General features: G+C 34.8%; 1 protein-coding gene and 1 pseudogene across 3 annotated transcripts in view; both read left to right on the top strand.

The window, feature by feature from the left end:
- UBR1 (ubiquitin protein ligase E3 component n-recognin 1) overlaps positions 1–14668 on the top strand; it is a 165138-nt gene that overhangs the window by 106193 nt on the left and 44277 nt on the right. For both annotated transcript variants that reach the window (XM_082834706.1, XM_082834705.1), the window contains exons 24-31: positions 273–321; positions 715–869; positions 2398–2497; positions 3444–3553; positions 6716–6802; positions 7981–8162; positions 12188–12393; positions 14005–14098. In XM_082834706.1, coding sequence (XP_082690832.1) covers positions 273–321; positions 715–869; positions 2398–2497; positions 3444–3553; positions 6716–6802; positions 7981–8162; positions 12188–12393; positions 14005–14098 — 983 coding nt within the window. The remainder of the gene's footprint in view (positions 1–272; positions 322–714; positions 870–2397; positions 2498–3443; positions 3554–6715; positions 6803–7980; positions 8163–12187; positions 12394–14004; positions 14099–14668) is intronic.
- Positions 4169–6129, top strand: LOC309960407 (large ribosomal subunit protein eL32-like; annotated as a pseudogene). The gene is made up of 2 exons: positions 4169–4198; positions 5657–6129. The product of its transcript is annotated as a large ribosomal subunit protein eL32-like (transcript).

Here is a 14668-nt window from a genome sequence, read left to right as displayed (position 1 = left end):
CCTGTATATAATAGACACTAGGTAAATACTGTTGACTGAAAGAATGGGGACTAAATTAGTGATGAAGATTATTACCCATCTATTTTGCAGTGGCTTTCCCTAGGACAACCATTTTGTTTCTGGAATAAGGTAGCATTTGAATACATATTTCAGTATATAAAGTATTTTGGTAGGTTTGTGAATCTTTCCTGCCTGCTTCAAAGTACCCCATTTTTTTCATACTTGTCAAGTGGTGTATTTTAAGATAGACTTTTTTTTTTAAATATATATAGGCTGAACACATGCAGAAGAAAAGGAGAAAACAGGAAAACAAAGATGAAGGTAAAAAATGAGACACTGAATTGACTCATTTTGACTATATGCTGTGATTTTGTATCAGCAAAGCATATAGTGTTTTGTTTTTGTTGTTTTTTGAGAGTGGGCAACTAATGGAAGTGCAAAGAACCCTTTGTTTCTTGCTCACATATTAAGGTATAGCCTACATCAGTGGTGATAGAATTTTAAATTTATAACAAATGGAGTTTATTTTGGGTGACTTACATAGTGACTTATTTCCCTGGACATTGATGTTTTCAGCGCTTTAAAGGTAACAAAGATCATGTGTTGTTTTGCGTGTAATATACGATTCTGACATTTGCAATTTAGCATGAAGGATAACCCAAATAAAATTGTACCTATTTGTCTCTCCTGACATTGATCTCCTACCCACTTTAGCACTACCACCACCTCCTCCTCCTGAATTCTGCCCTGCTTTCAGCAAAGCAGTTAACCTTCTCAATTGTGATATCATGATGTACATTCTCAGGACCATATTTGAGCAGGCAGTAGACCCAGATTCTAACTTGTGGACTGAAGGGATGCTCCAAATGGTATGTATACCGAAAATATTTTCTCTATTTCAAATACTTTCTCTACTTCATAGAGTTCTTGGAGGTCTGGAGAAGATCGGTAGTCTAACTTTCTGACTTCAGAACCACAACTAGAGCACCTGAGACCTAAGGGTCATTGAAAACAGCTTAGATGTGGCACAGATTTCCTTGTGACACATTCTCAAGTTTTTAGGATCATTACTTTTGAGAATCATTTACATTAAAAGAAAAGCAGAGAAAAATTTTAAAAAGGGCTGTTCCTGCTAATAATAAATTGGCATGTCATTATTGTACCATAGTTTTCTGTATTTTTATTTCACATTGTATTATCAGGAGACAGTATAATAAAGATTTGAAGACAGGTTTAGGCTTGAATTTACCTCACTTGGGTTAGCGCACTTCCCATTTAAGGAGCAAAGAGTAATTTCCCCATTGCTAAAATGAGTTTAAATATAATTATTTCATAGAGTTGTTATGAGAATTAGCTCATTAAATGGAAGCAGCTATTTTTTTCTTCATACTGTTATGGATAAGTTATTTAATAATGTCACCTTTGGTAGCTGTAATAGGATATTTATTTATCATCTGCCAACTAAATTTCCTTGGCTGTTATTGGTCTGGAGGCTCTAAATGCTATCATACTCTATGTGTATCTCACTTTTTTTTTTTATAACAGCGGTAAATAAATGCAGTAAAAATTTCAACCCATAGAGATAAATTTGAAATCAAAAGTTAAAATTTCTCTCCCTGCCTCCCATCGCCCTACCTAAAGGTTTGTATCATCTGAAAGTCGTTCCGCATTAGAGCATATAGGCCTACCTCATGCTTATAGCTGTGTATTCCATTGTATGGACATCTATGATGCATTTAACTATCTCCTGTTAATAGACATTTAGGTTGTTTTTAGGTCTTTGTATAACAAAGAACACTAAAATGAACATTGTTGTACAAATATCTTTGTACACTTAAGTGAGTGACTCTGTTACACTAATTCCTAGCACTAGGTCTGTACCTTTACATTTTTGATAGATATTGTCTAATTGGCCTCCAAAAATGTTATACTGATTTACTTTCCCATTACCAGTGTGGTGAAGAGTGCCTGCTTCCTAACACCTTTGCCAGCTCTGTATTTTACTAAGCTCTAAAATATTTGCCTTTTTTTTTTTTTGCCATTTTAATAGGTGAAAAACAGATGATCTTGTTTCACTCACATTTCTTTAATTTTAAGTGAACTTGAACCCTTTTTTTTTTGGCCGTGACATGTGGCTTGCGGGAACTTCCCCGACCTGGGATTGAACCCAGGCCACGGCAGTGGAAGCCCAGAATCCTAACCACTAGTCCACCAGGCAACTCCCAAGGTTGAACATTTTTCATATGTGTATATTTCATTTCTTTTTCTGTGAATTGCTTGTTCATAACCTTTGCACATTTTTTACCCATCAGATTGCTTATTTTTTTACCTCCATTTAAAATGTATTTACCTGAAGAAGCACAGTTTTAAAGATCTTGTCCTACTTTCCTTTTTCAGGCGTTTCATATTCTGGCATTGGGCTTACTAGAAGAAAAGCAACAGCTTCAAAAATCTCCCGAAGAAGAAGTGACATTTGACTTTTACCATAAGGCCTCAAGTATGTTTTAGTATCATTTTCAACACAGTTTCAGCTATTTGCCAATTTGTAACAGAAAGTTTAGCTCTGACAGGATTTTAATCTGTTAGTCCTTAAGACGGAAAACTCTGAAATTGTTTTAAGTCTTTTCGTAGCATTTTTAGTTTTTAACATTTTCAGTAACACAGGTATGTTTTTTAATCCCCATGGCAGTCCTTTTACTGCATGATCTCACCCCCCTTTTGGGGGTGCTGCATGCATTGATGGTTTCTTACTTTCATTCCTTGTCTCAGTATTATCAAATATTTGCTGCTATCTCAACCATAATGTTTATACTACCCATCTATGGAAGATATTAATGTTCCTGAATTTAAAATGATTGCAGAAGTCTGAGTGAATGATATTGTGTTTGTTTTGCACGATTTTCAATGTGGAAGAGCAGGATAGGTTTAGATTAGATTTTTCTTAAACGCTACATGATTAAGACAGTTTTTTCAGAGCACATTCTAGGAACATTGATTTATAAGATCAATAAGACAAAAACATCTCATTTTCTATTTAAACACTATTTTTTAGATTCTTGACTACATCATAAACCTATTCAGTTTATGGATAGGACAGCTCCCACTTCCATATTTTTGGGAGCTTTGGTTCTCAGTAAGTACTTTTAGACAGTGAGCCAAGTAGAGGGAAGGCAAAAGATATATCATTAAGGGTAGTTTTCACTTAGCAGCCCCAGTGGAACATGTACAAGAGAGACCTAAAGTAATTCCGGTTTTTCAAATTCTTTAATTTAATACTTAGTACTTCATGTAATTGTAGATTCTTCCATTGAAAAATTAATGTAGTTAAGGGATTGACTGCAAACTTTGGTTATCAATGTGAATAACATTAACTATAAATTATAATTTATACATAATTATGAAGATACATGTTCATGATATATACTTTTTGTGTTTTAAAAAAGGATTGGGAAGTTCAGCCATGAATGCTCAGAATATACAAATGCTTTTAGAAAAACTCAAGGGAATTCCCCAGTTAGAAGGCCAGAAGGACATGATTACATGGATACTCCAGGTAAAACTGAAAAATAAACTGATCATTATCTTGGTTTAAATATTTAAGAATCTTCTGCTTGCCTTTAAGATTAAACCATAATATTCTCTAATTGTAAAATCATTTACTACTGATTTTCATGATCACTCATAATTTTTCATGTTAGTAATCCTATTTTCCGTATGTTTTAGTGAGGGCTCTTTTTAATAAATTAACATTTATTCATTTCATTATTCAGTAAATACGTATTGGGTACCTGCTTATGTGCCATGTTCATTTCTAGGCTCCGAAAAAGACAGATAAGGTGCTTGCTATCATGTTGCAAACATTGAGCTATAGACAATAAACAAAAAAATTATCAGAATAATTCAGTAGATGAGTAGGGGTAACTTTAGATGGGTAATCAGAAAAGGCCTCTTTTAGGTGGTAACACTGGAACTGAATGACATGGAGCCAGTCTTACAAGAATCTTGAAAAGTCCTCCAGAATGAGGGAACAGCAATGCGGAAGCTCTAAGGAGGCCAGAAAGAAGGCTAGTGTGACTGGAACATAATGGGGGAGGGAGAGAAAGGTAGGCAGCAAGGTCAGAGGCACAGCCGGGGCCAGGTCATATAGGACCTTACAGGTCAGGGGTAAATGGATTATAGGGACAAGAGTAAACACAGGGTAACCATTAGAAGATTATTGCAGTAATCCTGGTGAGAAATGAGCATGACTTCAGCTAGAAAGCAGATGGCAAGAAGCTGGACTGATTCACGTATAATGTGGTAGTAGGAGCTATAGAAATTGCTGATACATTAGATGGAAGAAGTGAGAGAAATCAAAATGACTCCTAATTTGGAGTTTGAACTATTGGGTGGATGGCAGTGCCTTTGGGGAGGAGTGAATGAGGGGTAGGGAGAGAGGTCAGGAATGTTACTTTAATGGAAAACCCTCCAAATGGAAACATGAAGCCAAGGTTATGGAGCTTCCTTTCACTGTATTTATGAAAATATTTTTATGTTATCAGCTAGATATTATGTTGATAATTAGAATATAGGGTGGGGCTTCCCTGGTGGCGCAGTGGTTGGGAGTCCTCCTGCCGATGCAGGGGACGCAGGTTCGTGCCCCGGTCCAGGAAGATCCCACATGCTGCGGAGCAGCTGGGCCCGGCTGGGCCCGTGAGCCATGGCCGATGAGCCTGCGCGTCCGGAGCCTGTGCTCCGCAACGGGAGAGGCCACAACAGTGAGAGGCCCGCATACCACAAAAAAAAAAAAAAAAGAATATAGGGTGGTTACATCAATTGGGGATCTTTGTACTGATTTGTACTTCAAGCAGTTAGTCCTTTTTATTACTTAATCAGAGACACTCCTTAAACAAGTGTGATATAATTTGATATGTAACTATAAGGTAATGATGTTATCAAGATTTCTCTTGAAGTAGATTTCATGAATATTTACTATTTTTCTTAAACCTACCAATATAATCATTTTAAAATATAAAAAAAAACAAATAAAAGAAGTAAAGTAGATAACTATTCTATAGATTTTACTCATATGTAGAATATTAAATTAATTAAATTAAATAAATGAACAGATCAAACCAAACAAAATCAAGCACATAGATACAGAAAACAGAGTAGTGATTACCAGAGGGAAGGGAGTAGGGGCAGAGTGAAATGGGCTAAGGGGGTCAACTGTATCATAATGGATGGAAACTAAGTTTTTGGTGGTGTGCATGCTGTAGTGTATAGAGATGTAGAAATACAACATTGTACACATGAAACTTGTATAATGTTATAAACCAATGATACCGCAATTTTAAAAAAGTCAATTGAGCCATCAATTAGTCCAACATTTATATCCTATGGACCTGGTGTTATAAATTGGAGATCTGGTCCTGAAAGTTCATTTTTCCATTACAATACCAAAGTCCATTGTCAAAATATATAAAAATCACAAATATCTGTTCTTATAAACATTAGATACTTTATCCAAATGGTTAATATAAAGTTTTGTTTTAAGTTCCTTGTGGGAGTTTTTTCCACATGAGACTGAGGCTCTTTCAAAATATAAATACTACAAGTTTTATGGATGTGCTGTCCTATTTCTGAAATCTTGATATTGTTAAAAAGAATGAGATAGCTCTTCCTTGTCACTGCCTGCGGAGGTGGCGGCCGTCTCCTACTTGGCATCATGGCTACCCTCATGAAGCCCAAGATTGTCAAAAAGAGGACCAAGAAGTTCATCTAGCACCAGTCAGGCCAGTATGTCAAAATTAAGTGTAACTGGCAGAAACCCAGAGGTATTGACAGTAGGGTGCTCAGAAGATTCAAGGGCCAGATCTTGATGGGAGCAACAAGAAAACAAAGCACATGCTGCCCAGTGGCTTCCGGAAGTTCCTAGTCCACAACATCGAGGAGCTTGAAGTGCTGCTATGCAACAAATCATACTCTACTGAGACTGCTCACAATGTCTCCTCAAAGAACTGTAAAGCCATTGTAGAGAGAGCAGCCCAGCTGGCCACCAGAGTCACCAGTCTTTGTGCCAGGTTGTGCAGTGAAGAAAATGAGTACACAGCTCATGTGCACGTTGTATTTGTGTCAATAAAACCATAAAACTCAGACAAAAAAAAGAGTAAGATAGATCTGTATAAGCTGTTTTGCAAACACCTCTAAAGATAAATGATGAAGTGAAAAAGGAAAGTAGGAAACAGTGTATATAGTAGGATCGGTTTTTATGAGAATATATGTAAATATAAAGAAATATATATTCTGATTTTTTTCCTGAAAAGAAATACTAATTATCTTTAATTTAGTTGATTTTGGGGAGAGGGACTGGCATCAGGAAGAAAAGGTATCACTTTCCATATTGTATCTTTGTCTTTATATGTCTTTGCACTAAAAATGTTATTTTAAATTTTAAAAAATTTCCATAGCAAAAGCAGAGGTATGCTCACCCCTGCAGACTGATTCAGCTGATTTTTGCTATCCCCAACCTTCTTCTTAGCTAGATTGCTATTTATTATGTATTTGCAGGTATTTCTCTCTCTGTGTGTGTGTGTGTGTGTGTAAATATATATAAATAGCTTAAGTTTAAGTCAAAGACATTTGGAGACATGATGACAAAATCAGTTGAGTGAATTTCTCTGTTCCTGATCAATCTAACCATATCTTTTTTTAACATTTCATCTGTTTTTCACAGATGTTTGACACCGTGAAGCGATTAAGAGAAAAATCTTGTTTAATTGTAGCAACTACATCAGGATCAGAATCTATTAAAAATGATGAGGTAATAACATTATAATGATGATGACGTTCATCTCTGTCTTTGAACTTTACTGGTATAAGGGAGCTGCTTCTTTTTGTGAGAAGGAACCTGTTTATTGTAAGGTATATAAGATGTCTACTATTGTTCATTGTGTTTCTGTACCACAGGGATTAGTGGTAGTTGACATACATAGTTATCCAATATAATATATATATTTCACAAAAGTAGAGGAAATTGATGTTCAGTGCAGTGCTGTTGAAAATACCATATTTTATTAATTTTTGAAATATTTTAATGTCTGAAATTGGAATATGTCTTATAATCCTTGCCTTCTTATTATTTAATCAGCAGCATTCTTAGTGGAACACAAGATTATGGTGCATCTAAGATTTAATGAAACGCAGTAATCTTTACGTTATGAATTTCCATAATATAACGAATCAGGTTTTGATGATTCTAATCTCAAAATCATTAGAATATTATTACTTGTGGTTATTAACTATCTTTCCTAAAAGAAAAACACTGGACTTAAGTTAAAATAAATAAAAAGACACCAATGCATTTCAGTAATGTTGTTAAAGTTCTCATTCTTAGCAATGTGTTAAGTAGTAACTGTTAGACATCAAGTTGGCTTTAAATTGATTAAATGTCAGTGGTTAAATGATTGACAAATGATTCAAAATTATTATTATTATTATTATTATTTTTTTTTTGCGGTACGCGGGCCTCTCACTGCTGTGGCCTCTCCTGTTGCGGAGCACAGGCTCCAGATGTGCAGGCTCAGCGGCCATGGCTCACGGGCCCAGCCGCTCCGCGGCATGTGGGATCTTCCCAGACCGGGGCACGAACCCGTGTCCCCTGCATTGGCAGGTGGACTCTCAACCACTGCGCCACCAGGGAAGCCCTCAAAATTATTATTTCATTTAATTTTGTTTCTTAATATACCTGCATTGAATATAAAAAGCAGTTTATTAGATATTTAAGATACTTGGCATTTTAAGTTAAAAAATGTTTTAATAAGTTAAATTATTGAAGTAACCAGTGGAACAATTAATTGTAAGATGTGATGGAGCCTGTATGTTAATTTTGAGTCATCAGATTGAATCTGAGTTTACTCTAGGAAATTTTGCCTGACTGAACAGTATATGTAAATTTTCACAATGGATCTTACCTAATTTTTCTGGTCTTTTAATACCCAGATTACTCATGATAAAGAAAAAGCAGAACGAAAAAGAAAAGCTGAAGCTGCTAGGCTTCATCGCCAGAAGATCATGGCTCAGATGTCCGCCTTACAGAAGAACTTTATTGAAACTCACAAACTCATGTATGACAGTACGTCAGAAATGTCTGGGAAAGAAGACTCCATTATGGAGGAAGAGAGGTAAAATAAAGCAAAACTAAAAATTAGCAACCCAGTTTCTTGTAGGAAAAATTACATATTCACTTTAAATAATATTTTTTCAAAATATATTTCAAAGTAAGAGAAATCACACTATTTTTAAGCTAGCAAGGGCACAGTGAAGCCTCTTACTGGATGTAATTTTATGTTGATAAACTGTTCAAGTGCACAATGAAGTTAGTCGGGAACCTTTATGCACAAAAAGGCATGACGATGGAAACAGCAAAGATAGAAATCATCTCCTGTTATCTTGTACGTGCGGACTTCTTTAGGTACACATTTATGTATCAGTTCATATATTCCACATCATTTTTATGAGTTCTGGTAAAAATGACTGCTGCTATTACAGATTGAAAAAAAAACCCTTCACTTGAAAAAGATGGTCCATGTTAATTTTTCCTTTTTTCTAAAAAAGAAAGAAGGCAACGCCTATAGTTTTAGTCATGGAGAGCACATTGGAATGGGAATTAGTAAACCTCGTTTTCTGACTATGACACTATGCTGTGCTCTTGGGGAAATCTGTTAACTTTCTGAGAGTAGTGTTTTGTGGGCTGTTATTTAGATACAGTGAGAAAAGGGAGGAGGCAAAATAATGGTTCTTTGAAAAGCATTCCAATTTAAAATATTGAAAATCCCTTCTATGCTTATTTTTAAAAACAAGCTTTCACTGCTCCTTAAAACAATGTGTGTTGTGGATACTTTTAGGAAATTGTGCTTCTGCAATAACAGTAGACAGTAAACATTATACTTTACATAATATGTCTGTAATCCTGAAGCTGAGTATGCTAACAAAGAACCACAAAGAATACTGACTCTATATCTTAAAGATTAAAATTATGGTGGTAAACTATCCTGGGATGACAACATCCCAGTAATAAAACTAGAAACTAATACAAAACTTTAAACAACAAGCAGAAGTCCCAACCCTCTTGATATTACCTATGAACAATATAACATTTAGAAAGTAATGAACAAGAGACTACTGTATATTTATTCAAACAAGAGGATGTAAGCAGAAATGTACTCAGAATTAATTAATGGCCCTAGTGCTTTCATAATATATTTTTATTGCCTGATTGATTGTACACATAAAATTGTGTATGTGTTCTCACTGAAAACAGTTCACATAACACAGTAAGTCTCCTTTGACCGTCCTCTGCATTCCTGATCTTTCTCCACAGATAACCATTGTGATAATAACTATGGTTCTAGGTGTCTTTCTATGCATTTGTAAACATGTGTACGTGAATAATAATGAGTCTTGTTTTGTGTGTTTTTTAAAATTTTACCATCCTTTTTTGTTCTGTGGGTTGCTTTTTCATTCAGTGTCTTTTAAATCTTTTCATGTCAATACAGATAGACCTTTAGAGTAGATTCTACATCATTCTTTATGACTGCTGCATAGTATTCCATAGTATGGATATATAATATTTTATTTATCATATTTTGGACATTTAAGTTGTTTTTCCCTTGTTCCCCAGTTTTCCCATATTACAAACAATGTGTCAGAACATTTTTGTATGTTCCCCCTTACACAACCCTACAAGTACTTCTCAAGGGTGGAATCTAATAAATGAAAGGGCTGGGTCATAATTATTTAAAATTTTAATAGATACTGCCACATTGCCCTCCAAAGTAGTTTCACCAATTTCTACTCCCAGCAGTGTATGAAGAGTTCCTGTTTCTTTCATTCTCACCAATACTTAAAATTATCAGTACTTGAAAATATTTGGTATAATCAAAATTATAAATTTGTGCCCTTCTGAAATTCCCTGATTGGTTAGTACTAGGTTGAGCATCTTTTCTTATAATTATTCACTAGCCTGTTAAATTTTGTCTTCTGAGAATTGCCTCTTATTATCCTTTGCCCATGTCTATTGGATACTTTACTTTTATCTTACTGATTTCTAGAAGTCCTTTAAAATTATGGATATTAAAGTTTGTTTCATGTTTCTCATATGTTGTTCCTGTTTATTTAACATTAATTATGAAATTTTAGCCATAGCAAAGTTTTCAGTGTTGATAAAGACAGATTTGTCAGTCTTTTCGAGTTTTAACTTTTTGTATCTTGTTTAAGAAGGCTTTTCCTATCCCAAAGTCACAAATATATTCTCTTACATGTTTTAAATGTAATTACATTTTTTCATTTACATTACATTTACAAATTTACATTTACAAATTACATTTACATTTAAAATTTTAATTACAGTTATATTAACACGTTTTCCTTTTAAAAATCAAATGTTAGAGATAAAGCTAAAGTTCCATTTGAGTACTGGCCCAAATCCTGCACCCCTTTCTGCCCTTCCTCAGAGATACTCTGGTTATAAGTTTTATGTATATCTTATAAGAATTTTTACTGTGCTATTAGATACAAATATATGTAACCATAGAAATTATATAGTGTCATTCAGCCATTTGTTTTATTTGCATAAATGTTATTATGCATGTATCATTCTTCAGTTTCCCATTTTCATTTAATATTATGTCTTGGAAATCTGTATATGTATATTCTTACATACAAAACAAGCTCAGGGACTTCCCTGGCGGTCCGGTGGTTAAGACAACGTGCTCACAATGAGGGGGCCTGGGTTCAATCCCTGGTCAGGGAACTAGATCCTGCATGCTGCGACTAAGAGCCCGGATGCCGCAACTAAGACCCAGGGTGGCCAAATAAATAAATTAATTAATAAAATAATAAAAAAAACAAGCTTAGCATTCCTCATTCTTGGCATTTGGACGGCAGTTCTTATGCCTAATGAATTGCAGGGCATTTAGCATTTCTGGCCCTTTATCCACTGAAGTGCAGTAGTGCCCCCTAGTCCTTATGATAACCAAAAAGTTAACTTTACTCACATGTTGCTGAACCCCTCCTAAAAAGTAGTAAGTACCACACCTAGCTGAGACCCACCTTTTAAAAACTTCATACTATTCTGTATTATGTAATTTCATGTATACTGATGATAACCATTTAAGTTATTTCCAGTTTGTTGGATGATATATGATATCTCAGGGAGCTTCTTGCATGGATAGCGAGGTAGTATTACACGGCATGGCCTGTGAAGTCAGATCATCTGGGTTAAATCCTGGCCCGGTTACTTCCTAGATGAATCATTAGATAAGTCTCTTACCATCTCTAGGCCTCAGATTCTTCATCTGAAAAATAGAGATAATAATAGTACCTGCCTTATAGGATTGTTGGAAGGATTAAATGAGGTAACATAAAGTATTTGAAACAGTGCCTCACATTACAATTAGTGCTTTGTAAGTATTTGCTCTTATTTATTATTGTACACATTGAATACATCTTATGAATTGCTAAGTCATTAAGATGTATATTTTAAATTTTAATAGCTACCAAAGTAGAACAGAAACTTCAATGCCTAATAAGAGGGAATGGATAAAACCATTATGGCACATCTAGTGAGAGTACTGTGCAGCCATTTAAAAATAATGTTTCTGAAGCAAATTTCATGACATGAGAAAACAGCTAAGATATAAGTGAATAAAGCAGGACACAAACTGTATATGTAATGTGATCTTAATTATGTAAAAAATGTTATAAATAGAAAGCAGACTGGAAGGACATGTACAAGTCGTTATTTCTAGGTTGTGAGAGTATGATGCTTTTTATTTTCTTCTTTATATTTTTCTAGACTTTCCAAAATTTCTTAATAAGTATGTATTACTTTTATAATCAGAAAAAACAGATTCACAGCTTCTTGGTACAGTAAGTTAACTATAATTATAATATGCATTCTACTTTGTGATCTGCTTTTTCTCTTTTTGCACTTATCAACACAGAATGTATTTTCTAGTAAGCAAATTAACTGATAAAAGTCAGAAAAATCAAGGGGGAAGATTTTAAGCTAATATTGCTAAATATAATTTTTATTTTATTTTTTTTATTCTTAAAGTTCTTGCCCTAAAGTTACTTAAAATCTACCAAAATATAAAGACAAGTGACCAAAACATGTGTCCTCATTTCTGGTCGTTTCTCTTGCTAGCACCCCAGCAGTCAGTGACTACTGTAAAATTGCTTTGGGTCCTAAACGGGGTCCGTCTGTTACTGAAAAGGAGGTGCTGACATGCATCCTCTGCCAAGAAGAACAAGAGGTGAAACTAGAAAATAATGCCATGGTATTATCGGCCTGTGTCCAGAAATCCACCGCCTTAACCCAGCACAGGGGAAAACCCATAGAACTCTCAGGGGGTATGTATTGTTTAATAAATGTCTTTTTGAGCATTTCTTTTCATACTTGTGTAATTAGAAAAAATACTATCTGAAAGAAGTTTGGGAGTGAGATTGTATTTAGCCTTATTTGGTCAGATCACATTTTACCCATTTATAAAATGGACGCTAGATTTTTACATGCCATTTTGGCTCCTTTGTCTGTTTTTTAAAATTTTGGTTAACACATGGCCACGTTGCTCATTCTGTCTCTTTCTATCTATCTCCATTTCTTTTTGCTGAACCATTTGCAAGTAGGAATTCATGACATTTCCCTAAATATTCCCTAAATATTCCCTAAATGTTTCCACATGCATTTTCTAAAACTAAAGATAATCTATTATATATCTAGCATACCAGTATAACATTTAAGAAAATTACTAATTCAGTAATATCATCTAATATAAAATCCATATTTGAATTTCCCCAACTGCCCTCAAAATGTCTTTTTTTAGCTAGACTTTTTTTTCCATTTAGGATTCAGACATGTTTCCTATGTTGCTTATTTTATGTCTGTTTTAATCTAGAATAGTCACTTGCCTTTTTTTTTTTTTCATGATAAGTTTTTTGAAGAATGCAGGCCAGTTTTCCTGTACAGTGTCTTACATTGTGGATTTGTCTGGTTGTTGCCATGTGGTTAGGTTCTTGTTAAACATTTTCTTGGCTGGAGTACTTATTACATAATATGTTGTAATTCTTATATCACATCAGGAGTTAGCTGCTTTATTTTTTAAATACCCTTGGAATAATAATAATGATAAAAAAGGTTAACATCTAATGAATACTCACCATGTGCCAGGCACTGGTTAAGTGCTTTATGTGTATTTACTCACTTAATCTTCATAACAGCCCTGTGATTTAGGTACCAGTATTGGCTCCATTTACAGATGAAGAAACTGAGGCACAGAGAAATTAATTAACTTGTCAGAAGCCACAAATTATAAATGGTGAAATCAGGTTTTGAACCCCATAGTCTGTGCTCTTAGCCAGTAGATTATATTGCCTCTAAATATCCCTTAAAGTTACCCAGTCAAATCACTTTTAAAATACAAAAGTAAACTGTGCTTGAATCATAGAAAATTGCTTCAACAACCAAGATAATGCAACTTAAAGCCTAATGTTAATACATCAAGAATAGAAGTTGTGGGCTTCCCTGGTGGCGCAGTGGTTGAGAGTCCACCTGCCGAGGCAGGGGACACGGGTTCATGCCCCGGTCCGGGAAGATCCCACATGCCGCGGGGCGGCTGGGCCTGTGAGCCATGGCCGCTGAGCCTGCGCATCCAGAGCCTGTGCTCCGCAACGTGAGAGGCCACAACAGTGAGAGGCCTGCGTACCGCAAAAAAAAAAAAGAATAGAAGTTGTCATTAATCCATACTAATCACACCTGGAAGTCTAGCTTTATATTTTCCTCTTTTTACTTACTCTTAAGAATATATATACTACTGCCATGATATTGTGACACTTTTATTGGACATTCTTAAGAAAGTTTATGATTAGAATTTTAGACCTGATAACCTCTTTTTTTGTTTGGTTTCTTTTTATGATTGTGGGGCAGATGAATACATACCTCATATTTTTGTCTTTCTGTATCAGAAACCGTGGACCCACTTTTCATGGATTCAGACTTGGCATATGGAACTTACACAGGAAGCTGTGGTCATGTAATGCATGCAGTGTGCTGGCAGAAGTAAGTTGTCCTTCTGACATGTTCTTGAAAGAAGCTAGGAATATTGAAGTTCTCTAAAGGCCACAAAAAGGCATGTTTTCTCGTGTCTTCTTTTTTTCTTATTTGAATAATTGAAGCAGTTTTAATTACTGATTTTGTTTGCATGATACTCATTATAGTATCACCCTTAGAAATTGGTGTGTAAAGTTATCAACTTAAAATTTTCACTGTACTTGCTTTGCACAAACTAATTAGTCTCTTTTGATCAGGATTTGTATAAAAGAAGTAATAATCTTTATAAAAATCTCATTCCCCTCAAAACATAGAAGGAAAAGTACCTTTGAGGTAGAATAGGGGACATGAAGTTCTAGTTGTATATCTGGAAGAGATAAAAGTTCAGAAATATAATTCCTGCGAAATATTTTGTGTAGGGTTTACCTTTTTGGCATCAGATTAAAATACATAATTTTCCTGTAATAGCCCTTACTACTTCAGTTGGTCATTGGAAACTGAGGGAGGTAGTATCTGTATTGTATCTCCATGCTGTTGAGGCAGGAGACAAGTTATAATTCAGTAAAACTATTTTAAATT

Source organism: Leucopleurus acutus, assembly GCF_964270905.1.
Source record: "Leucopleurus acutus genome assembly, chromosome: 1".
In the NCBI taxonomy this organism is placed as follows: domain Eukaryota; kingdom Metazoa; phylum Chordata; class Mammalia; order Artiodactyla; family Delphinidae; genus Leucopleurus; species Leucopleurus acutus.
This window is presented reverse-complemented; position numbering and strand designations above follow the sequence as displayed.